At 40.6% G+C, this 21,382-nt stretch overlaps 1 protein-coding gene across 3 annotated transcripts in view; it reads right to left on the bottom strand.

Moving 5' to 3' along the window:
• Nucleotides 1–21,382, bottom strand: part of IPO11 (importin 11) — a 102,904-nt gene that overhangs the window by 38,898 nt on the left and 42,624 nt on the right. For 2 of the 3 annotated variants that reach the window (XM_075411300.1, XM_075411298.1), the window contains 6 exons: nucleotides 20,697–20,813; nucleotides 19,274–19,387; nucleotides 12,026–12,141; nucleotides 10,389–10,465; nucleotides 3,301–3,380; nucleotides 2,622–2,702 (listed from right to left, as the gene is read on the bottom strand). In XM_075411300.1, coding sequence (XP_075267415.1) covers nucleotides 2,622–2,702; nucleotides 3,301–3,380; nucleotides 10,389–10,465; nucleotides 12,026–12,141; nucleotides 19,274–19,387; nucleotides 20,697–20,813 — 585 coding nt within the window. The remainder of the gene's footprint in view (nucleotides 1–2,621; nucleotides 2,703–3,300; nucleotides 3,381–10,388; nucleotides 10,466–12,025; nucleotides 12,142–19,273; nucleotides 19,388–20,696; nucleotides 20,814–21,382) is intronic. The other variant, XM_075411301.1, reaches the window with a different exon arrangement.

Here is a 21,382-nt window from a genome sequence, read left to right on the forward strand (position 1 = left end):
AGTGTTGCATTTTCATCAGAATAATGAATTTTTTTCTGAAATCTGAAACAAGCTGAAAAATTAATTAGGAGAACTCTTAAAACTCATAATTCAGATTGGTTTCGCCCTTTTACTTTGTAATTAGAAGGGTGTCTTTTCAGTTGTACTGTGGTACCCTTCTCCATTCTAACTTTCTACAACTTCCACAAGTCCACTGATAGCCCAAGATTAAATCAAGCTACTTTGACCCAAACACAATCCTTCCTTTGCAACTCAATGCTCTCAAGATTTTCTACACATAGCAGTATCTTTGCAATGCAGTGATTGGTCATCTGCCTGTTTAAGTGTGCTGTTGGCAGGCTGTAGAACAAACTACATTTTTGATGATCCAAGCCCTCACTAACCACCCTTCTCTAGTAATCTAGAAAATAACCAAATGGGAAAGCTATCATAGCATAGTTTGGGTTGGAAGGGATCTTTAGAGGCCATCTAGTCCAACACCCCTGCAATGAGCAGGGACATCCTCCACCAGTTCAGGTTGCTCAGAGCCCCATCCAACCCGACCTGGAATGTTTCCAGGGATGGGGCATCTACCACCTCTCTGGGAAACCTCTTCCAGTGCTTCACCACCTTCACTGTTAAAAATATCTATTCCTTATATATACTCTAAATCTACTCTCTTTAAGTCTTGTAGTTTAAAAGCACTACCCCTTGTCCCACTGCAACAGGCCCTGTCCCTGGTCTTTCTTATAAGCCCCCTTTAAGTACTGAGAGGCCGCAGTAAGGTCTCCCTGGAGCCTTCTCTTCCCCAGGTTGAACAGCCCCAACTCTCTAGGCCTGTACTCACAGCAGAGGTGTTCTGATCACTTTGGTGGCCCTGCCCTGGACCTGCTCCAACAGCTCCATGTCTTTTCTGTGCTGAGGGCTCCAGAGCTGGATGCAGGACTCCAGGTGAGGTCTCACCAGAGTGGAGTAGAGGGGCAGAATCCCCTCCCTCGACCTGCTGGCCACACTGCTTTTGATGCAGCCCAGGATATGGCTGGCTTTCTAGGCTGTGAATGCACATTGTCAGGTCACTTCCAGCTTTTCATCCACCAGTACCCCTAAGCCCTTCTTGACAGCGCTGCTCTCAATCCCTTCGTCCCCCAGCCTGTATTGATACTGGAGGTTACCCCGACCCATGTGCAGGACCCTGCATTTGGCCTTGTTGAACCTCATGGGGTTCACATGGCCCCACTTCTCAAGCTTGTCCAGGTCCCTCTGGGTGGCATCCCATCCCTGAGGCGCGTCAACTGCACCACTCAGCTTGGTGTCATCTGCAAACTTACTGAGGGTGCGCTTGATCCCACTGTCTACGTCATTGCTGAAGATATTAAACAGTACTGCTTCCCCCGAGAGACACCACTTGTCACCAGTCTCCACCTCGACATTGAGCTGTTGACCACTACGCTCTGGATGCAACCACCCAATCAATTCCTCACGCACCAAAGAGTCCACCCATTAAATCCATATCTCTCCAATTTAGAGAGAAGGATCTTGTGGGGGACTGTGTCAAAGGCCTTACAGAAGTCCAGATAGTAGGCATCTGTAGCTCTTCCCCTGTCCACTGATGTAGTCACTCCATCTCAGCAGCTACTAGGTTGGTCAGGTAGGCCTTGCCCATGAAGCCATGCTGGCTGTCTCGATCACCTCCCTGTTCTCCCTATGCCTCAGCATAGCTTTCAGGAGGGTCTGTTCCATGATCTTCCCACGCACAGAGCAGAGGCTGACAGACTGGTAGTTCCTGGGGTCCTTCTTTCTACCCTTTTTGAAAATGGGTGCAACGTTTCCCTTTTTCCAGTCACCAGGGACTTCACCTTACTGCCACAACTTTTCAAATACAATGGAGAGTGGCTTGGTGACTACATCAGCCAATTCTCCCAAGACTCTGGGATGTATCTTGTCAGGTCCCATAGACTCACATATATTCAGGTTCCTCAGGTGGTCATAAACCTGGTCTTCTCTTACAGCAGGAGGGACTTTGGTCCTCCAAGCCCTGTCTTGTGGTCCATCCACTTGAGAGGTGTGGGAAGAGAGCTTGCCAGTGAAGACTGAGGCAAAAAATTTGTTGACTACCTCAGCCTTCTCCTTGTCCACTATTACCAGTTTGCCAGACTTGCTCATCTCGGCCAGTATGCTTTCTTCGACCTTCAGGGGACTCGTAATCTCAATATCAGGGACTCTTAACCTAAATCCGTCTATACAAAGAGGACTCAAATGAGCTTAGAACTCACCTACCTAAGGACAACACTTTGGAAATGTGTGAAGTAATTACACCATTGCAGAGAGGGTACAAGAACAGTGTGTTAGGTGATTATCTTTCAGGGTGCTCTATTCAAGGGTATATTAACCTTCTCTTGGGAAAAGTAGTATTTTAAAAAAACATATGTATACATATGCACTCTCCATATGCACACACACACTATAAATATGCAGTTCAAAATACCATTAACTCCAATGTCAACGTGTGCTAAATAAGCTGTTTTCTTCTACATGTTGTACATTCATCATACTTGAAAATATTACTCTAACCTGACGGAACACTAGCAAGAATAACGCGTACAGATGTGGAATATCTGGATATTATTTTTATTACACTCTACCTCTAAAACTTGAACTTGACCTTCAGTAGTTAGGTCTGTCAAAAGTTCACAAAATGACCGGCATAAGTCAGTTGCATACACCTGAAATTAAATGAAAAATAAGGTATTCTGCAAATACTTTTTATATCTATGTAAATATTTCAAAACTCAACACATTAGGGATTACATAAGTCCAAAGATCAAGCTTCTCTGCAAAGATAACATTTGCTAAAATGCTTGTATTTCCTGAACTTAATTAAAACCAAATCTAAGCATTCTGGGTTTTTTATTAACATTGCAGGCTTTTTAAACACTCAATCTCAAAGAATTTTCTAATGAAGAAGTTGTGAGAACAAGGTGTAATATCTCTAGTTCAAATCTTGCTAGAATTTATGATCATAATTTTAATCTAGCAGAACAGTTAAGAGTAACTGTTACTACCCTGCATAAGACTTTTCAGGTACCAAAGTACTAAATCAATTCACACAACATTAATTCCAAATAACAATTTTTCTCAAATCTGATTTGAATGAATGTCCACAATGTGTCATACAGAGCTAACTTTAGAACAATATGCCTGTATACACACAAACAAGAGTATAAATCTTCATGTATATGTTTTTTCCAACATAAGAGATAAAATAGTTTGCTAGTAGAGAACTAAGGTGCTAATATGAATCTTTGTATAATGGTAACATACCTGTAAAAATTCAGATGATGATAAGAAAATATAAGCATTGATGATCTTAAAGCAATTTTTCAGGTTTTCTGAACTCAGCTCTGGGAAAAAAAAATAATCACAATTCAGAACCTCATCACCAAACCGAAGTACAACTAAAACGTTTCACTTCTAGAAGTCTTTATCCTCACACAGCTTTAAAGTGCCAGATGCCTACAAACAGAAAAATGTTATCTTAGATTCAGTACCATTCACGTTCTGCCTCCCTACCAGAGACAGTATCACAAGAGAGGTGATAACAGCTCTCACATTCTCAAATGGAAGTACAAGAAATCCTATGACCTCACACGCCATTGCTAAAAAAAAAAAAAAAAGTCACATTTTGGATGTGATAGTGGGCTAAGAAGATATTAAAGACGGAACAAATGAGACATGTACTTAAGAGATCTGCAATTACTCATAAATGATCTCTCTCACATTTGAGTCTGCAAAGTACTGTGAGTAGAAAGAGTGAAATAAAGACTGCAGTTCTGCTCTTCAGATCCAGACATCACATCAAATGGCATTGAGCTTTTGGACTGAAACACACTGAGCTCTAGGCCATACCTTAAGTCTTTCAATAAGGAAAGCATATCCATTTAAGAGACAGATACACAGAGGAGATGATATACAGCAGCAGTTTGAAGAGAGAAAAAAGACATGTCCTCAGGCAGTATCTAAGTCTGGTTTTGAAAATACAAAAAACAAACAAACAAAAAAAACCACTCCAGAACAATTATAAACACTATCCATCGCAAAACAAAAGGTTTCAAAGTTTCACATGGAGGTTGATACTAGTGCAGAAAGCCAAACAGCCCTAGTTGTCTGAAAATAAAATAGAACACCCAAAAACTTCAAACAGCTTGCTACATTTTCTTCAAACCAGTTTGGGAGACAGACCATTCTTGCTAAGTAAGTGGACTTCTGCTCTACCACTTATAATTAATACTCCAACAAAATCATCACAGAGAGCCAACAGGAAAATACTTTTAGATAAGTTTTAAATAAAATTCCTTACCAGATTAAACTAACCCCAGCAGCTGGCTAAAAGACCTGGTATGTCTTCCCTGGCTTACACAAACGCAGCCTGTATGAAAGTGTAGCGTACATCTAGTGATGCTTATACAGAAATACTTCCACAAAAAATATCACATGACAAAAACTATGGCTGGTTTTCCGTTCTAATATCTGAAAAGTTCTGGGGACTCTCAGTAGTTTCTCCTCTTTTCCCTCCCATCAGAAAGAACACTAATGCCCCTGTTGTCTGACATGGCCATTAGACAGCTTTGAATGAATGACTACTTTCATACCTCAGTGCTTGGACAGGTGATGTCTTGTTACCACTTATTTTGAATATTTACTTATCTTGACTTTAAAAGTGATGATTTTTCACCTATACATCCAATATCCTCATGAAAATATTCCATCACATCTACAAATCAGCTTTAGTAGCATATTATTTGTGTCACACATTTCCTGAAGTTACTGCATTCTGCTTAGAGGTCTGCAGGTTGTTTTTATTCTTACTGGATACAACCATATTTTAAGTTGCAGACACTGCTGTAGCAGACAAATTGTAATGAAGTGGTCATATAAACGTGAAGTGCTATCAAGCTTTCCATAACTTTCTTCAGGCCAGGAGGAAAAAATGGGTAAGATAGATGTTACAGAAATGATTGCACTTTCGTTACTCATCTGTGCATAAAGGTCAATGTTTAGCAAAAGCATTCTTCGACAAAGATACCACCTTTAAGTGATTGTACTTAATAAGCAATTATGCATCTATTCTCTTGCCAGGTTTTCCCGAATTAAACATATCTTTTTCTGAATTAACGTGCTCCTCTGGGTCTTGCTGGCCATCAGAGGAATTATTCCAGTTCCAGTAACCTGTTTTTTGCGACTACTTTTACAAGTACAGCACAGGCACATTAAACCTGATGCTTCTTGAAACAGGTATGTCTTGACTTGGACCATATTCCCAACCTGAAATCGTATCAGATTCAGCTATCATTTTAAGTAGTCTCAGTGCAAAAACGCATCCATCCTCAGAGGATTAATGTATTCCTCCATTCCACATTATTCAATCTGCTGCACTGAGAGACGTATTAAAGTACATCTGCAAGCCCTCTACAAGGCAATTATATTTCAACAGAATTTAAACACCAGCAGCCGTGCTGGTATGAAAACCAAATACGACAATTACGCTGTCAACCATTATTGTACATCAGTGATAGCACCACAATCTTTGAAGAAAGGTCAGTTATGCAAGTGAAATCAAGCCTTCATATCAAATGCAACATTCTACTCCTGTATCTTTAAGACTTAAGGATAGTATTGATTACTTTAAAAGACAAATCTAGTTGATCTGTACAACTCCTCTGACATCCAGTTCCAACAGAAGAAGTATCCTGAAATGGATATGAAAAGCTCTTTTCAGAATGACAAATATATCTGGAAAGGAGTAACTGCATATTACTTTCAGACTAGTTAAAAAAGAAAACACAGAAACATTTCTGTGTTTTTCCCCCTTTCAGTTGACCATTAAAAATTAAAGAGGTGTCACTGCACTGACTTATACTTATGGTGGCATACGCTACAGGCTTGTGACATGGCCATGACAAAGACACTTTCAAATAATCAAAAACCTAGCATGAACAAACCACTGAAAAAAAAAAAAATCTTTATCTAAATCTCAAACCAATTTTTACTGCATCACACATTGGAATTGCCTGCCAACAAACAAGCATATTTTAAAAACAGCTTCCTGAAAGATGTAGAAGAAATGGCAAGCAATTACTTCTCTAGGCTGTAGATTCAAGTTAGGAATGAAAGTCAAAGAACACTGAAGGTACATTCTTGTCAATAAGACAGTCAATTCCGGTACAGTAAGCACAAGAGGAGGCAGCACAGAGGCCTTCAAAGTTCAGGTTTCTAAGGTGTTACTGGTGGGCCAGGAAGCAATGATAGAAAAGCAAGTGCTTGTACAGTACATAGTCTTGGCAAGCATATTGAGAACCTTTAAAAAATTGTGCAACAGAGAATATATTAATTTGCAGTCATCCATATATGCATTCACCAACAGGAAAAAAATACACAACCCCTTTCTGTGAAGCGATATCCATAACACACTCTGAAGACATAATCTGCAAACAGTGTATCTCATTCAGTTTTATATCTCTTTGCTGAAGAAAACATACTGTTACAGCAAAGAAATCATAAATCAAGCTTTGTACTTTGATGGTTAAGCTAAACTCCAAAATACAACGGGAAACACTGAAACACTAAGACGCTCGAAGAGCTCTTAAGGGTCCTGAATCAGAACCAGCAATCTATCACTGCATACCTCCTGAATTTTCTGAAAAAAAATATTGTGTACAGTCACAATCAAGTCCTACAGGACCTTGCCTGCAAAGGCAATTAACACAAAGGAAAAGCTACAACATAACAAATAACCGACAATCTGAGTAACACGCAACCCAGGCTATTGTCTGTACCTCTGTAAACATAACCAAACTGTCTACTTTCACATAAAGGGTTACGAATATTATTTTCTATGGTGCCTTTGGGTCCGAGTTATCAAAGCTGCACTGTATCTTTACATACACTGTTCATTTCCCACAGGAGTTTGTCCCCTATGTCCTGGGTTCAGCTGGGACAGAGTTAATTTTCAAAACAAGCTGGTTGGGCTGACCCATACAGCTAATCAAACGGGATATTCTACACCATGTGATGTCATGCTCAGTATTTAAGTGGGGAGCCAGCTGAAGCAGAGGCTTTTGCTAGTCAGGAGCAAGCCGAGCATCGGGTGGTGAGAACACTGCATGTTGCATATGCTTTTTTTTTCAGTATTATTGGTTGTTGTTTTCTTCTCGCTTTGCCATTCTGTTAAACTGTTCTCATCCCACCCCACGAGTTTTTGCCTTTTTTCCTTCTGATTCTCCTTCCTATCCCACCAGCGAGGGGGAATGAGTGAGAGGGTAACTGTGTGGTTCTTTGTTGCAAATTGAGGCAAAACCACTACACCTATTCTTGTATATTAATACTTCTAAGAAGTAACATTTATGCAATACTTAAAAATGCTATACTTTGGCCATGAAGAAGATAAAACATCTCACTCTCCCACTCTGGTTCAATGACTTCTTGCCACACCTGCTTCCTCCTCTTCAGCGGGACAGTGTCTGCTATATACCTCTAATATACAAACATTTCATGTATGAATTTCTCTCCCTTCCAGCTCTTCTAGTTCATTCAAGCTGACCTCTAAGAGGACACCTCTTCTGGACTTAAATGCTGATGGAGCAGTTAAACACACCAGAAAAGTAGTTACATTACCTGTATGGAGTAATTCCATTCCGTAAGAATAAACTCAGAAACTAAAGGCAAGGAGGTTCATACTCCTTAGACTGTATTTTCAACAAAATACTTTTCTGGAGTACCTTGTTGCTAGTTCTCCATCCAGCTCCGAAAGCCACAAGCAAGGCACTCAACAAATCATAGAATGGCTTGGGCTGGAAGCGACCTTTAAAGGCCAGCTAGTCCAAAACCCGTTCAATAAGCAAGGACATCTTCAGCTAGATCAGGTTGCTCAGAGGCCCGTTCAACCTGACCTGGAATATTTCCAGGGCCAGGGCATCCACCACCTCACTGGGAAACCTGTTCCAGTGTTTCACCACCCTCAGTGTAAAAACTCACTTCCTTGTATCTGTCTAAATCTACCCTTCCTTAGTTTAAAACCATTACTCCTTGTCCTATCACAACAGGTCCTCCTAAAAATGCCTGTCCCCATCTTTCTTATAAGCCCCCATTAAGTACTGAAGTCACTCCAACATAGAAAGCCACTGGCTTGGTCAGGCAGGACTTGCCCTTGGTGAAGCCATTCTGGCTCCCACAAATCACCTCCCTGTCCTCCATATGCCTTAGCCTAGCTTCTAGAAGAATCTGTTCCATGGTCTTCTCAGGCACAGAGGTGAATCTACTAGATTCATTTTCTCGAACTTTCCTTCACCAAATCTGCCCTTTGGTTTCCACTTTCACAATTTAAGGCTGAACTGGGAACCAGTCTCAAAGAGGTTTTCTGGTTTGCCCGATATCAGACAGTTCAGACACACAAGACTTTCCAATTCTGAAACTGTAAATTTGAGTATTTCAAAATTTGAATTATTATCTGCATTTGTGCAACTGAAAACAGCAGACTTCCCACATTGTCCTGACAGCTGCGTCACCACGGTGAGAAGGATAGGAAGTGCTTGTTCTGAAGTGCTGGAAGTTTCAGATGAATACTGCTACTTGTATCTTGGAGAAACTATACCACAGAACTAGGATTGAACAGTTATTTAATTGACTTGTACAGCTGATCATCATGGATCAATACATTTTCTTTGGCAAGAGCTGCATCTTAAACTGTGCTGTTGCACTGGATTTAAGTGAAGTATCCCTTCTTCAGGTATACTGACTGAATGAGGTAGCTGCCTGAGGGGTACTGTATGGTAGTTACAAAACCAGTGCAATACTACCAAGTTTTAAAATAAGGGTAGAACTAATCCAAAATTCAAACTCTGTTTCAACACGGCTATGTCATGTGGAGGCTGTTCAGCTAAAGTCTCCTGATGTAAACAGAAGGGAACTGCAGGCAAGAGCATAACAGAATGGTTTCTACTTTCTGGCAAAACATGGAACATTTTTGCCTACAGCAATCAAAATTTTTGACCGACATGACACTCGAAAAATAAGTTTCTCAAAAAAATGCTCAGTAAGTAGTACCAGAAGTCTATATAGGGAAATCAGTCTATGATTACACATTAGCTGTTGTGGTTTTGCCACTCATCCCCATCCCTGATTAAAAAAAAAAAAAGTTTGATATGTGTTTGAAGCCTCTCCTTAAGGAAAACCTACTTAGCTTAACTGTACTACTTGCTCTACCAGCAACATACAATAGCTTGGATTTTTCAGAACAAGGAACATTCTCTTGAGGATACATTTTTTCCAAAGCAGAGCATAACTATTCTCCCGGATTTATTCATAAACTGAGGACATTTTAACAAGTGCAGAATACTCCTGAATACCTCCACCTTTTGTTAGGTGACCATGTCAAGGTTTCCTTTCACACTCATGTCTATCCTGGAAAGTACCACATGAAGACTATGGAGGACAGGTTGGGGCGGAAATATTTCTGCATTTAACTCCAGCAGATTGGCAATCTCACACAACTACAAAAATCACAACCACCTGTACAGTGCAAGCTTCCTGTAGCAGATACTATCTACTACTAACGTAGAACGAGGAAGAGTAGCTGTGCAGACACGCATGAAGACAAACAGTAAGTACTTGGCAGCTACAGAACTTAAGAGGTAGCTCTGGAGTTAAACACTGAAACCACTACAAAACACTACTTTCCTGAGCAGGTTTGACATTAGAGATCTAGTATACATGTAGAAATAACAGAAGGCGTCATCTTGCACCTACTCACCATGACGTAACATTCTATTGACCTTTAGTCAGAGTAAAATATTAAGTGCTGAAAACAACAATCAATTGAAAAAATCTAATCTTAATCCTCATATTCATATTTTATCAGCAACTCAGACAAAACCACTGCTTTTAATTGCAGCGCTGCTTGACCAATACGCTTACAGACAAACTGAGGTAATTTGAAAACATACTACACAGTTATTAACTGAATAATGGAAAAGCTAATGAATAGAAATCATCATTCTGGTTGTAAGCAGAACAGGCAAGCATTCCATATAATCAGCATCACTAAAACTCTTCATATTTCATGTCAAATTTCAGCAACTTCTTAAAAAAAAAAACTCTGAAATGATAAACTGAAATTTATCTTCTCTTCTGGATACAAAGCAACTTCAATTTATAAAAATAGAGAACCAGGGTAAGTAAGTAACAAGTATTGCAGAAAACTGAGAAGTCAAACAATAAAAATCTGTTCTTCATTTTTCAATAATTACAATTTTGAAAGCTCCCTTAGTTCTTGTAGCCACAGCAGCATTACTTCATGCATGAACAACACAAGCCGTAGAAAAAAAATCCAGAAATTTTGTTAGTATAAGACTTACCAAGAAGGGCAGACATGTTCTGAAATATTCTCAGGAGCTCTGGTGTAAGACATGGACTATTCTCCAACGTCACTAACCTAGGAATACATTAAGCAAAATATTTTAGGTGATCTATGAAGAACATTAACCAATCATTTTGACAGCTATAAAACACTAAATGCTAGTAATCATCTATATGATCCTTAAATAGTGTGTAACAACTACTTCAAGCATACTTCAAGTGCAGCAGCAGTCCTTGCAACACACCCATGAGTATAGGCATGGGTCTTGCTAAGGTAGGAAAAGAAGGAAAAACATGTTAGTGTCTTTTTATAAAGACAACATAACCTCCAAAATGCAGCAGTCAGAATGCCCAAGTACCCAGCTTGTGAACTCAGAGAAGGTGGGTAGAGAGGAATATTCATGGTGTGAGGACAATGTGTGTAGTGCTCTACAGCTTAAAGGAGCAGCTGTGGTGGCAACCAGCTCAAACCTTTACTTTTTTTGTTTGTTTGTTTTTCAGGTCTGCAATGATGCAGTGGTTACCATACATAAAAGCACAATTATGTGCTCAGCATTGTTTACAGCAAACTAAAATTCTTGATGTCTGAAAACAGTAGCTATAAATTAAATTCATACTTAAAGCCACAGCAACACATTCCAGTTTGTTCCTAGATCTTAGGTGTGGGATTACTGTATTTAAATAATACTTCTGAATATATAATGTATCTTAGCTGTTCTCCTGCTCTTGGTTCAAGAAGATATTAGAGTCCCAGTTCCCTCTGCCAGCTCGATCCAGGTTCCTCTGATGATCTAGGACATCTTAAAATATCATTCTTCCGCATAGGCATCAGAATAACAACCCCAACATCAGTATTATTAGGAAGATATAAAAATTCTCAACTGCTATATTATAAAGGCCTCTGTCTTAAAGGTTGTGAAGTTTGCACTTTGACTTCCTGCTCCACTACCAACAGAATTATAAAACTTAGTTTTGCTGCACATAGAGCAGATCATTTGTAGGTTAAATATTTGGAATTCAAACGCCCATCTACAATTCAGATCACAGAAATCCCTCACTATTTCACAACAAACTCAGTATATTCCTATTCCGCAAGAAAGACATGCTGAATTCGGTCCAGGTAAACAGTTTCCTCCTCCTAGAGTGTCAGCTGCACCAGAAGCAAATTTGGCTCATGGCAAACTGATCACAGTGCCACTTCTTGTTTTATGTTCAGCCACCAAATAGCTCGATATCTGGAAGATAACTTCTGTATTTTATCCTTGTAAACTTGCCATCTCTTCCAGCCACCAGCTCTGAGAATCACTGGGTCATTGTGCTCCTGAAGTCAAGCATGTCAAATTGTTGGTTTAGCATACACACTATAATGACTCTAAACTTTTTGTTCACTACCGCAACAGAACTGTACCTCACTATCAACTGCCTGAAATGGATTACCTACTCAGTTATTTTTAATTCTGTTTCTTTTATTAACTGCCTAACCACCTCTCTTCTTAGAAAAGGTATGACATAGATGATATTAAGGTAAGATAACAAGAACATCTAAATTCTTAATGCAGTCCAAGCATTTTTTAAATCTTTTTTATACTTCTGGTGAACATTTTAAAAATTAGAAGCTCATAAAACACATTCTTACCACAACTCTAAACCATCTTCCAGAAGATAGACATGTGGAGGCTGTGAAACATCCGTACTTAGCTGAATAACCGGAAGTAGAAAAGGGTACAGATTTTTGCTGTCTGCTCCCAGTCCCTACAAAAGTAAATAGAAAACGTAAAACAGTTCAAAAACTAAAATGAAGAACTTCAAGAATAGCATTGAAAAAGATCTCTGATGCTGTTCTACTAGCATAGTGTAAACATGCATTCAAGAAATCAAAGGTTGAACTTCCCATAGAATCACAGAATGGTTTGGGTTGGCAGGGACCTTAAAGATCACCTCGTTCCAACCCCCCTGCCATGGGCAGGGACACTTTTCACCAGACCAGGTTGCTCAAAGCCCCAGCCAACCCAGCCTTGAACACTGCCAGGGAGGGGGCAGCCACAGCTTCTCTGGGCAACCTGTTCCAGTGCTTCACTACCCTCACTGTAAAGAATTTCTTCTTTGTATCTAATCTAAATCTACCCTCTTTCAGTCTAAAGCCATTGCCCCTTGTCCTGTCACTACATGCCCTTGTAAAATGTCCCCCTCCAGCTCTTGCAGGCCCCCTTCAGGTACTGGAAGGCTCCTCTGAGGTTTCGCTGAAGCCTTCTCTTCCCCAGCCTGAACAGCCCCAACTCTCTCAGCCTGTCCTCACAGGAGAGGTGCTCCAGCCCTCGGATCATTTTGGTGGCCCTCCTCTGGACCTGCTCCAACAGCTTCACGTTTTTCTGTGCTGAGGGCTCCAGAGCTGGATGCAGGATTCCAGGTGAGGTCTCACCAGAGTGGAGTAGAGGGGCAGAATCTCCTCCCTCAACCCGCTGACCACACTGCTTCTGATGCAACCCAGGATATGGCTGGCCTTCTGAGCTGTGAGGGCACATTGCTGGGTCATGCTGAGTTTCTCATCAACCGGCATCCCGATGTACTCCTCCTCAGGGCTGCTCTCAATCCACTCCAGACTGTACTTGTGCTTGGGATTGCCCTGACCCACATGCAGGACCTTGCACTTGGCCTTGCTGAACTTCATGAGGTTCACACACAGGCCCATGTCTCAAGCCGGTCAAGGTCCCTCTGGGTGGCAACCCTTCCCTCCAGCATGTCAACCGCACCACACAGCTTGGCGTTATCAGCAAACTTGCTGAGGGTGCACTCAATCACACTGTCCATGTCTATGACACAGATGTTAAACAGTGCTGGTCCCACTACCAGCCCCTGAGGAGTGCCACTCGTCACTGGTCTCCACTTGGACATCAAGCTGTTGCCCACAACTCTTTGTGTGTGACCATCCAGCCAGTTCCTTCTCCACCAAGTGATCCACCCATCAAATCCATGTCGCTCCAATTTAGAGATAAGAATGTCGTGCGGGACAGTGTCAATGCTTTGCTCAAGTTCAGGTAAGTTGCGCAGTAACCGCATCATAAAAGTCCACCACATTGTCAGGCATGATTTGCCTTCAGTGAAGCGATGTTGGTTGTCACCAATCACCTCCTTATTTCCATGTGCCTTAGCACAGTTTCCAGGAGCATCTGCTCCAGGATCTTGCTGGGCACAGAGGTGAGACTGATTGGCCTATACTTCTAAGGGTCTCCCTTTGTTCCCCTTTTTAAAAATGGGGGTTATGCTTCCCCTTTTCCAGTCAGTGACAACTTCACTGCGCTGCCATGACTTCTCAAATATTATGGATAGTGGCTTAGCAACTTCATCTGCCAGTTCCCTCAGGAGCCGCAGACACACTTCATGGTCTAGAACCTCATCGTCTCCTACAGTGGGCAATTCTTCTTTCTCCCGGTTCTCGCCTTTGCCTTCTGTGACTTGAGTGGCGTGGCTGGAGCACTTGCTGGTGAAGACTGAAGCAAAAAAGTTGTTGAGTACCTCAGCCTTCTCCATATCCCAGGTAACCAGGTCTCCTGTTTCCTTCCAGAGAAGGCCCACATTTTCCCTAGCCTTCCTCTTATCACCAACGTACCTACAGAAGCTTTTCTTGTTGCCCTTGACATCCCTGGCCAGATTTAATTCCATCAGGACATTAGTTTTCCTAACCTGATACCTGGCTGCTCAGAAAATCTCTCTGTATTCCTCCCAAGCCACCTGTCCTTGCTTTCAACCTCTGGTGGCTTCCTTTTTGTGTTTGAGTTTGTCCAGGAGCTCCTTGTTCATCAATGCAGGCCTCCTGGCATTTTTGGCTGACTTCCTCTTCATTGGGACACATCGCTCCTGAGCTTGGAGGAGGTGATCCCTGAATATTCACCATCTTTCTTGAGTTGCTCTTCACTCCAGGGCATTGTCCCATGGTACTCTACCCAGCAGGTAGATGAACAGGCCAAAGTCTGCTCTCCTGAAGTGCAGGGCGGTGAGGATCCTTGCTCTAAGGATCTTGAACTCCACCATTTCATAGGCACTGCAGCCAATGCTGCCCTTGGGCTTCACCAGCCCCTCTTTGTTAGTGAGAACACGGTCCAGCATAGCACCTCTCCTTGTGGGCTCTTCTATCACTTAGAGAAGGAAACTATCATCAGCACTTATGGATTGCTTATGCCCTGCTGTGTAGTCCTGCCAACAGATATGGGGGTGCTTGAAGTCTTCCATGAATTTACATCCATTTCATACAATAACACAATAGTCTGATACTCCTGAGCTTTCTCTCAACATGTATTGAGAAAATCACAAAAGTTTTTTGAAAACAATCAGCTTATCAATGGTCTGAAAGAAAAAGGGCTAGACAATACACATTCCTAAAAACATTCACTGGTCATTGTCCTTCTGGAAAAAGTCACATCTCTATCAAATACTGAACGACTAACATTGAATAAAATGTTTTAAAGATCAAGGAAAGAACTACTCTTTGGACTTTAGCACTTACTAAATATTTTGACATATTCTAAGAATCAAGAGAACGTTTTTCATTGTTACGCAAAGATTCATAGACTGATGACAGATATCTTCACAACAATGCAGAGTAAAAAAATATTTCAGCAATCATTTAACAAGAAAACCCAGTTTTTAAAATAAGCTAAACATAACTATTGTCAAAACTAATCATAAATTAAAAATAATCCTAAAAGGAATGGAATTCTTAAATTGGAAATTACTGTCTTTTTTGTAATACTACTACTTAAGAGAACTGAGGCTAACTGAATGCCACTTTTTCATAATTACTACATTTTGAAACTGTTAACTTTAAAATTCTAGCATGTTTCTAAGTTAAGGCTTCTTTGTGGAATTATTTATTTAAACAAACTTGCCTTAAAAGAAAAGGAATCTTCCATAAATTTGGCTAATCTCTTTGCATCTATATCGAACTATAAACCTATAGTTTTGGCCTCCGCAAGGGCCAATAGCAACAATATCCACAATTTGTTATTATGAAAACATGTTTTCTCTTTGTTTGAACTAATTCCACTATTGAACGAACCCTGATTTTTCCTTTAGTTCTAATGTCTAACCATTCCCCTTCCACTTTCTCTCCACTGTTCACCTCTACAACACTATCCTCGTAGTCACACGTTCCTGCAAGTTCCAAATTGCCTGCAGGTTCAATCTGTTCCTGTATGGACACTGCCCTACATCCTAGGAGCACTTCTCTTGATCTTTGCTAGTCCTACTACATCTTTTTTGAGATGTAGTAGCGGTTGGAGCAGGTACAATGCCATACACCCTTATTAAAGAAGTGCTTAAAAGCATGGATTCTGCAGGCAACATAACTGTGTATTGTTTTATTTGTCAATCTCTTCTCATAAACATACTGCATTTTAATTGTGTTTTTACTGCCAAAAGTACAGATTTTTCTAGATATTTCAGATGAAAGGATTATTTAATTATACCAAGATCTTTTCCTTCACTTTGTCCTGGGTTCAGCCAGGACAGGGTTAATTTTCACCAGAAGCCAGGAGGGGACACAGCCAGGTGGGCTGACCCAACCTGGCCAAACAGAACAAGGTATTCCATACCCTGTGCCATCATGCTGGGGTCCGGTGGGGGAGCTGGCGGGGGGAAGGCAGTCGTGGCTTGGGAGGTGCGGGGCACCGGGCGGTGAGAGTTGCTCTCTGCATTTCGCAGTTTGTTTTGTATGTTCTCCTTATCTGTATCGTTGTTGTTACTTTTGGCTTTGTTTGCTGTTCTGTTAAACTGCCCTTATCCTGACCCACCAGTTTTTTGCCTTTCTTCTTTCCATTCTCCTCCCCACCCCTGTGGGGGGAGGGGTGGTAGAGCGACCACATGGCCCTTTGGTGCCGGCCACAGCCAAACTGATAAGAAATTCAGTTAATTTTAACTACCATGTCTGGATAAAGCAAATAGCTAACAATTTCTATAGGCTCTCACAATTCTCTGCCAAGGCATTACAGTAAGCCTCTAGAGGATTTAGGGAATTCATTGTACATGTATAAAGAAACAGGGAAGAGATGCATGCTACCATAAAGAATCAACCCCCCCCCAAGCAGCACACCTTGAGTGCCATCACACAGCACATACAGGACAACCAGGCGATCAGGCCCAGCCAGCATGGTTTCATGAAAGGTAGGACTTGACCAGCCTGATCTCCTTCCATGACCAGGTGACTTGCTTCAAGGATGAGGGGAAATGCTGTGGATGTTGTTTACATGGAGTTTAGTAAAGTCTTTGACAACATTTCCCACTGCTTTCTCTTGGAGAAACTGGCTGCTCGTGGCTTGGGCAGGCGCACTCTTTGCTGCGTAAAAAACTGGCTGGATGGCCGGGCCCAAAGAGTTGTGGTGAACAGAACTAATTCCAGTTGGTAGTAGGTCACAAGCGGTGTTCCCCAGCACTCAGTGTTGGGGCCAGTTCTGCTTAATATCTTCATCAATGATCTGGATGAGGGGATCAAGTGCACCCTCAGTAAGTTTGCAGATGACACCAAGCTGGGTGGGAGTGTTGATCTGCTCGAGGGTAGGAAGGCTCTGCAGAGGGATCTGGACAGGCTGGATCAACAGGCTGAGGCCAACTGTAGGAGGTTCAACAAGGCCAAGTGCCAGGTCCTGCACTTGGGTCACAACAACCCCAGGCAACGCTACAGAGGTTTGGGGAAGAGTGGCTGGAAAGCTGCCCAGGGGAAAAGGACATGGGAGTGCTGGTCGACAGCCGGCTGAACATGAGCCAGCAGTGTGCCCAGGTGGCCAATAAGGCCAATGGCATCCTGGCTGGTTACAGGAATGGTGTGGTCAGCAGGAGTAGGGAGGTGATCATGTCCCTGTACTCGGCACTGGTGAGGCCACACCTCAAATAATGTGTTCAGTTTTGGGCCCCTCACTCCAAGAAAGACGTGGAGTTGCTGGACCGTGTCCAGAGAAGAGCAACGAAGCTGGTGAAGGGTCCAGATGACAGGTCTTATGAGGGGCAGCTGAGGGAACTGGGGTTGTTTAGCCTGGAGAAAAGGAAGCTGAAGGAAAACCTTATCGCTTTCTACAACTACCTGAAAGGAGGATGTAGTGAGCTGTGTGTTGGTCTCTTTTCCAAAGTAACTAGTGATAGGACAAGAGGAAACAACCTCCAGTTGTTCCAGGGAAGGGTTAGACTGGCTGTTAGGAAAAATTTCTTCACTGAAAGGGTTGTCAAGCATTGGAACAGGCTGCCCAGGGAGGTGGCGGAGTTAACATCCCTGGAGGTATTTAAAAGACATGCAGATGTGGCACTTAGTGACATGGTTTAGTGGTGGACTTAGCAGTATTAGGTTTATAGTTGGACCTGATCTTAAAAGTATATTCCAACCTATATGATTCTATGATTCTAAAAAGGTCAAAACTCATTTATCTGACTACATACTACCAGCAACTTCCATTTAGATACAATGTTGGTCAACATAGGAATTAATGTTATATGGCAAAATCTGGGACCAAAAGTTCTCTAGATTTATTTAGCTTTGACAACTGTAAGACACTAAGTAAACTCAATATTAACTTACCTAAACAAACAACTACAGGCAGACGAAACCTAATGTTGATAAATGCAAGCAATATATTCTGGAAAGGAAAAGTGCCCTATAACTTACAGATATACTCCCCAAAAAAGAAGTCTACAGAAAAACAATGGTGTGAGAATCACTATGTTTCACCTCTATTGTCAGTATTACTGTCACCTAGTGCACTTCGAAGCCACAGTCCCAAACACAGGCAGGGCAATAGTAGTCTCTGGCTCACAGACATTTTAATAGTTCTGATCATTTCTTTTTAAAACGGACATTAAAAAGAGGAGATATTCGAGTATAGCTATAGAAAAAAATAATGCACACAGATAAATTCTCGAAGAAAAACAAAATCAAAGAGATTGAAAAACAAGTAACAGGATGTGATACAAACTGATTACATAACAAAGCAGGCAGCTCAGAGCTGCCATTATCTTTATGTCATATAACATATGAACAAAGCAGAAGACAACATCAGAAAAGCTGGAAATTTAAGAAAGGATGAAATAAAGTATTTTTTCCCGTATGTTATATAAAAGTGTTGCAGAAATCATTGCGAAAGGACATAACAAGTATCAGAGATAATGCAGTAGAAAGGTAATGGTAAAAATACTAACAATAAAAGGGTTGGAATTCTAAACAAACATGCTGACCCACAATTAGTCAACGCCCACAACACCCTTGAGAGACATTACAGCTAACAGTTATGATTTAAACAAGAAACATTTTATGCCAATCTGAATTAAAACACAGATTTAAAGAACAGGCAAAGCAAAAGTTGTGGTGGCCCGTATCTTGGCCTATGATTTAAAAATGGCTCATCTTCACAGAAAGTATGCAACTGAAATACAAATTCCACATCTCTAGGAGTTGAATGGAAAGCAACAGGGAAAGAGATGTGCCTACACTGCATAATCAAGTCTGAACCATACATGATGATCGTAAGACTGACTCTCCTAATACCAGCTGGGAAACACAGGACGCCAGAACAAGCTCCTTCACATAAAGTCACTAGAGCAGGTTCAATTCCAGTATCACAAAACCAAAACCCTCCAGAACACAAGCAAATCTGCCTAAAGGACTGCTTTTCCTGAACAAGCCCCTGGAAAAAAAATAGTTAAGTGCTTAACATTAGCCATGTTTACCACCACTATCGGAGAACCATGTCTTTAAGACTGAAAGCATTATGAAACAGCCTACAAAACCAAAATATACCTTAATTTTACCTACATACATACATACACACACACACAGAGAACATGTAGGCATGTCTTAGAAAGAACTGTAGGAGATACTGACAACATTTATGTGATTCTGACCCCTTACCTGGACGAGATGGATTAGGGTGGTTAGAATGGCACATCGTAGCATATTGTGCTCCTCACTCTGTTTCCAAAGGAGCGGTAAATACTGAACCAAACATCCTACATACGGTCGTATCTGAAGTTCAGAACACAAATTTGGTTTTCACAGTGTGGAAGAAGGCCATTAACTTACCCCAAGCACAATTCCTGAAATGTTTAAGAGCTGCTTTTGTCACAATGAAAATAAAGAGTTTGCTTTAATTTACTTCTCCTTCCTCTTCCTGAAACACCATATCCTGTACTTTGTGACTGAAGTAACTTTTGACTGCACAGTGGTTTGAAAAGAGCGTATTACTCACGGTTTGTGCACAGCAATCAGGTTTAAGTAGTAAAAAGAACACAAAAAATACTTAATTTTATAACCAGAGGTATTTTCATATTAATATATTCTTCACCCAGTCAGGATTTCTAAATAACAGCATCCTTTAAGAAGGCCAGAAACTGTCCCAGTAAAAAGAAAAATAATGCTGAATAATCTCTGAACAGCATACTCTACAATACTAAAAGGTTAACTTTTTTGTCTTCTAAAGCATTTAATCAGGAATTTATCTAAAGAGACTCAAAGGTTATCTCTCAACTTGTTTTTTCTGCTGCTTCTCTACATGATCTAAAAAGCAGGGAAATTTGCTGTCATGTTGATTTTTCCTACCAGGACAATTAGGAAAGCTTCATTTGGCTCTTAGACAGGATTACTTGTAGAAAGATGAGATAAGCTCAAAACTATGCATTATCTCTGTCTTTAATACAGTAACATCGAAAAAAAACCCCAAGATAAACGCAGTCATCAATACATTTTTTAATGCTGCAAAAACATCTTCAAATTCTTTATGTATAATCTGAAGAATATACTTCAACAACAAGAAGGAAGTACTGAAAATTCATAATGTGAACATGAAACTTCGCATGCAGTTCAGGAGACTGCTGTATGGGCAATCGTAATCTATACCAGTGCCAATGAGAGACTACAAATTTAACTGCAGAGTCCCTAGGAGTGTGAAGCATTTTGTCCACCCAAATGTTCCTTTTAATATGTAAGATTTAATAACATACTAGTTCAGATATAAGATCAGACAACTAGAACAAATTACAACTAAAAAAATAAAACTGCAAGAAATGCATTAAGCGGCGAAAGACCTTCTGTACTCTAAAAAACACAAAGCAAATAAAAAAGTAGTAACTGAGCAAGAACATTTACACAAAAGATAAATGAGAACTGAAAAGTGAAAAGAGAACCAAGTAATGCAAACAATGCAGGCATCTACCATAACAATAGCCACTCTATTAATCAATGACATTTTTCTACTATTTTTGTGTAAGCCAAAAACATCCCGTCCTCCTCTTGTGTTCTTTGCATAAAGTTAACACTGAAATATATTAAAAAATACCTGCATATTGACTCTTTCAATCACACAAGACAGAACATGAAGAACATGCATTTTGGTGTCACACTGGGTTACTTCCTGAAGCAGCTGAAAGAGCAGTGTAAACATGGATTCCAGATACTAAAAGAAAAAATAAAACCAGCTACAGATTAGACCATCAAAAATACAACTGGTGACATGAATTTGTGATTTTCCTGTACAGTTACAGATCTAAGACATCTATGAACTTTGAAAGACACTTACAATCTGTGCAAAATGTTACTCTTTCATTTGCAAAAATGCACACTAGTCAATCACCGTGTAAACAAGAAAAAAATTCAGATATGCTCTTACAAACAGTTCAAACATGATCAATTTGAACATACATCACTTTCATGTTTTGGTAATCATAAACATGACTTCACAGATAAAATACTATAAAGCTGAAGGTCATCTCTTCAGAAGGAACACTTTGTTAGATTCACAGGAAACGTTCAGACACTGAACTGAAAAAGACATCTTAAATAACTCCAATGTTTACCACGTAGATACACTCTGCATTTTTGTTTTATTTGTTCTCCAGAGAGCTGCAATTAACATGGAAGTCATAAACAAATAAGAAAAAACACCTGCTAAATTTGAGTGATCAAAATAAATCTCTGCTGTATTTACAGCTAACATTTCATTGTTTATTTAATGACAACAGTAAT

Source organism: Opisthocomus hoazin, chromosome Z (genome assembly GCF_030867145.1).
Source record: "Opisthocomus hoazin isolate bOpiHoa1 chromosome Z, bOpiHoa1.hap1, whole genome shotgun sequence".
Taxonomy (NCBI): domain Eukaryota; kingdom Metazoa; phylum Chordata; class Aves; order Opisthocomiformes; family Opisthocomidae; genus Opisthocomus; species Opisthocomus hoazin.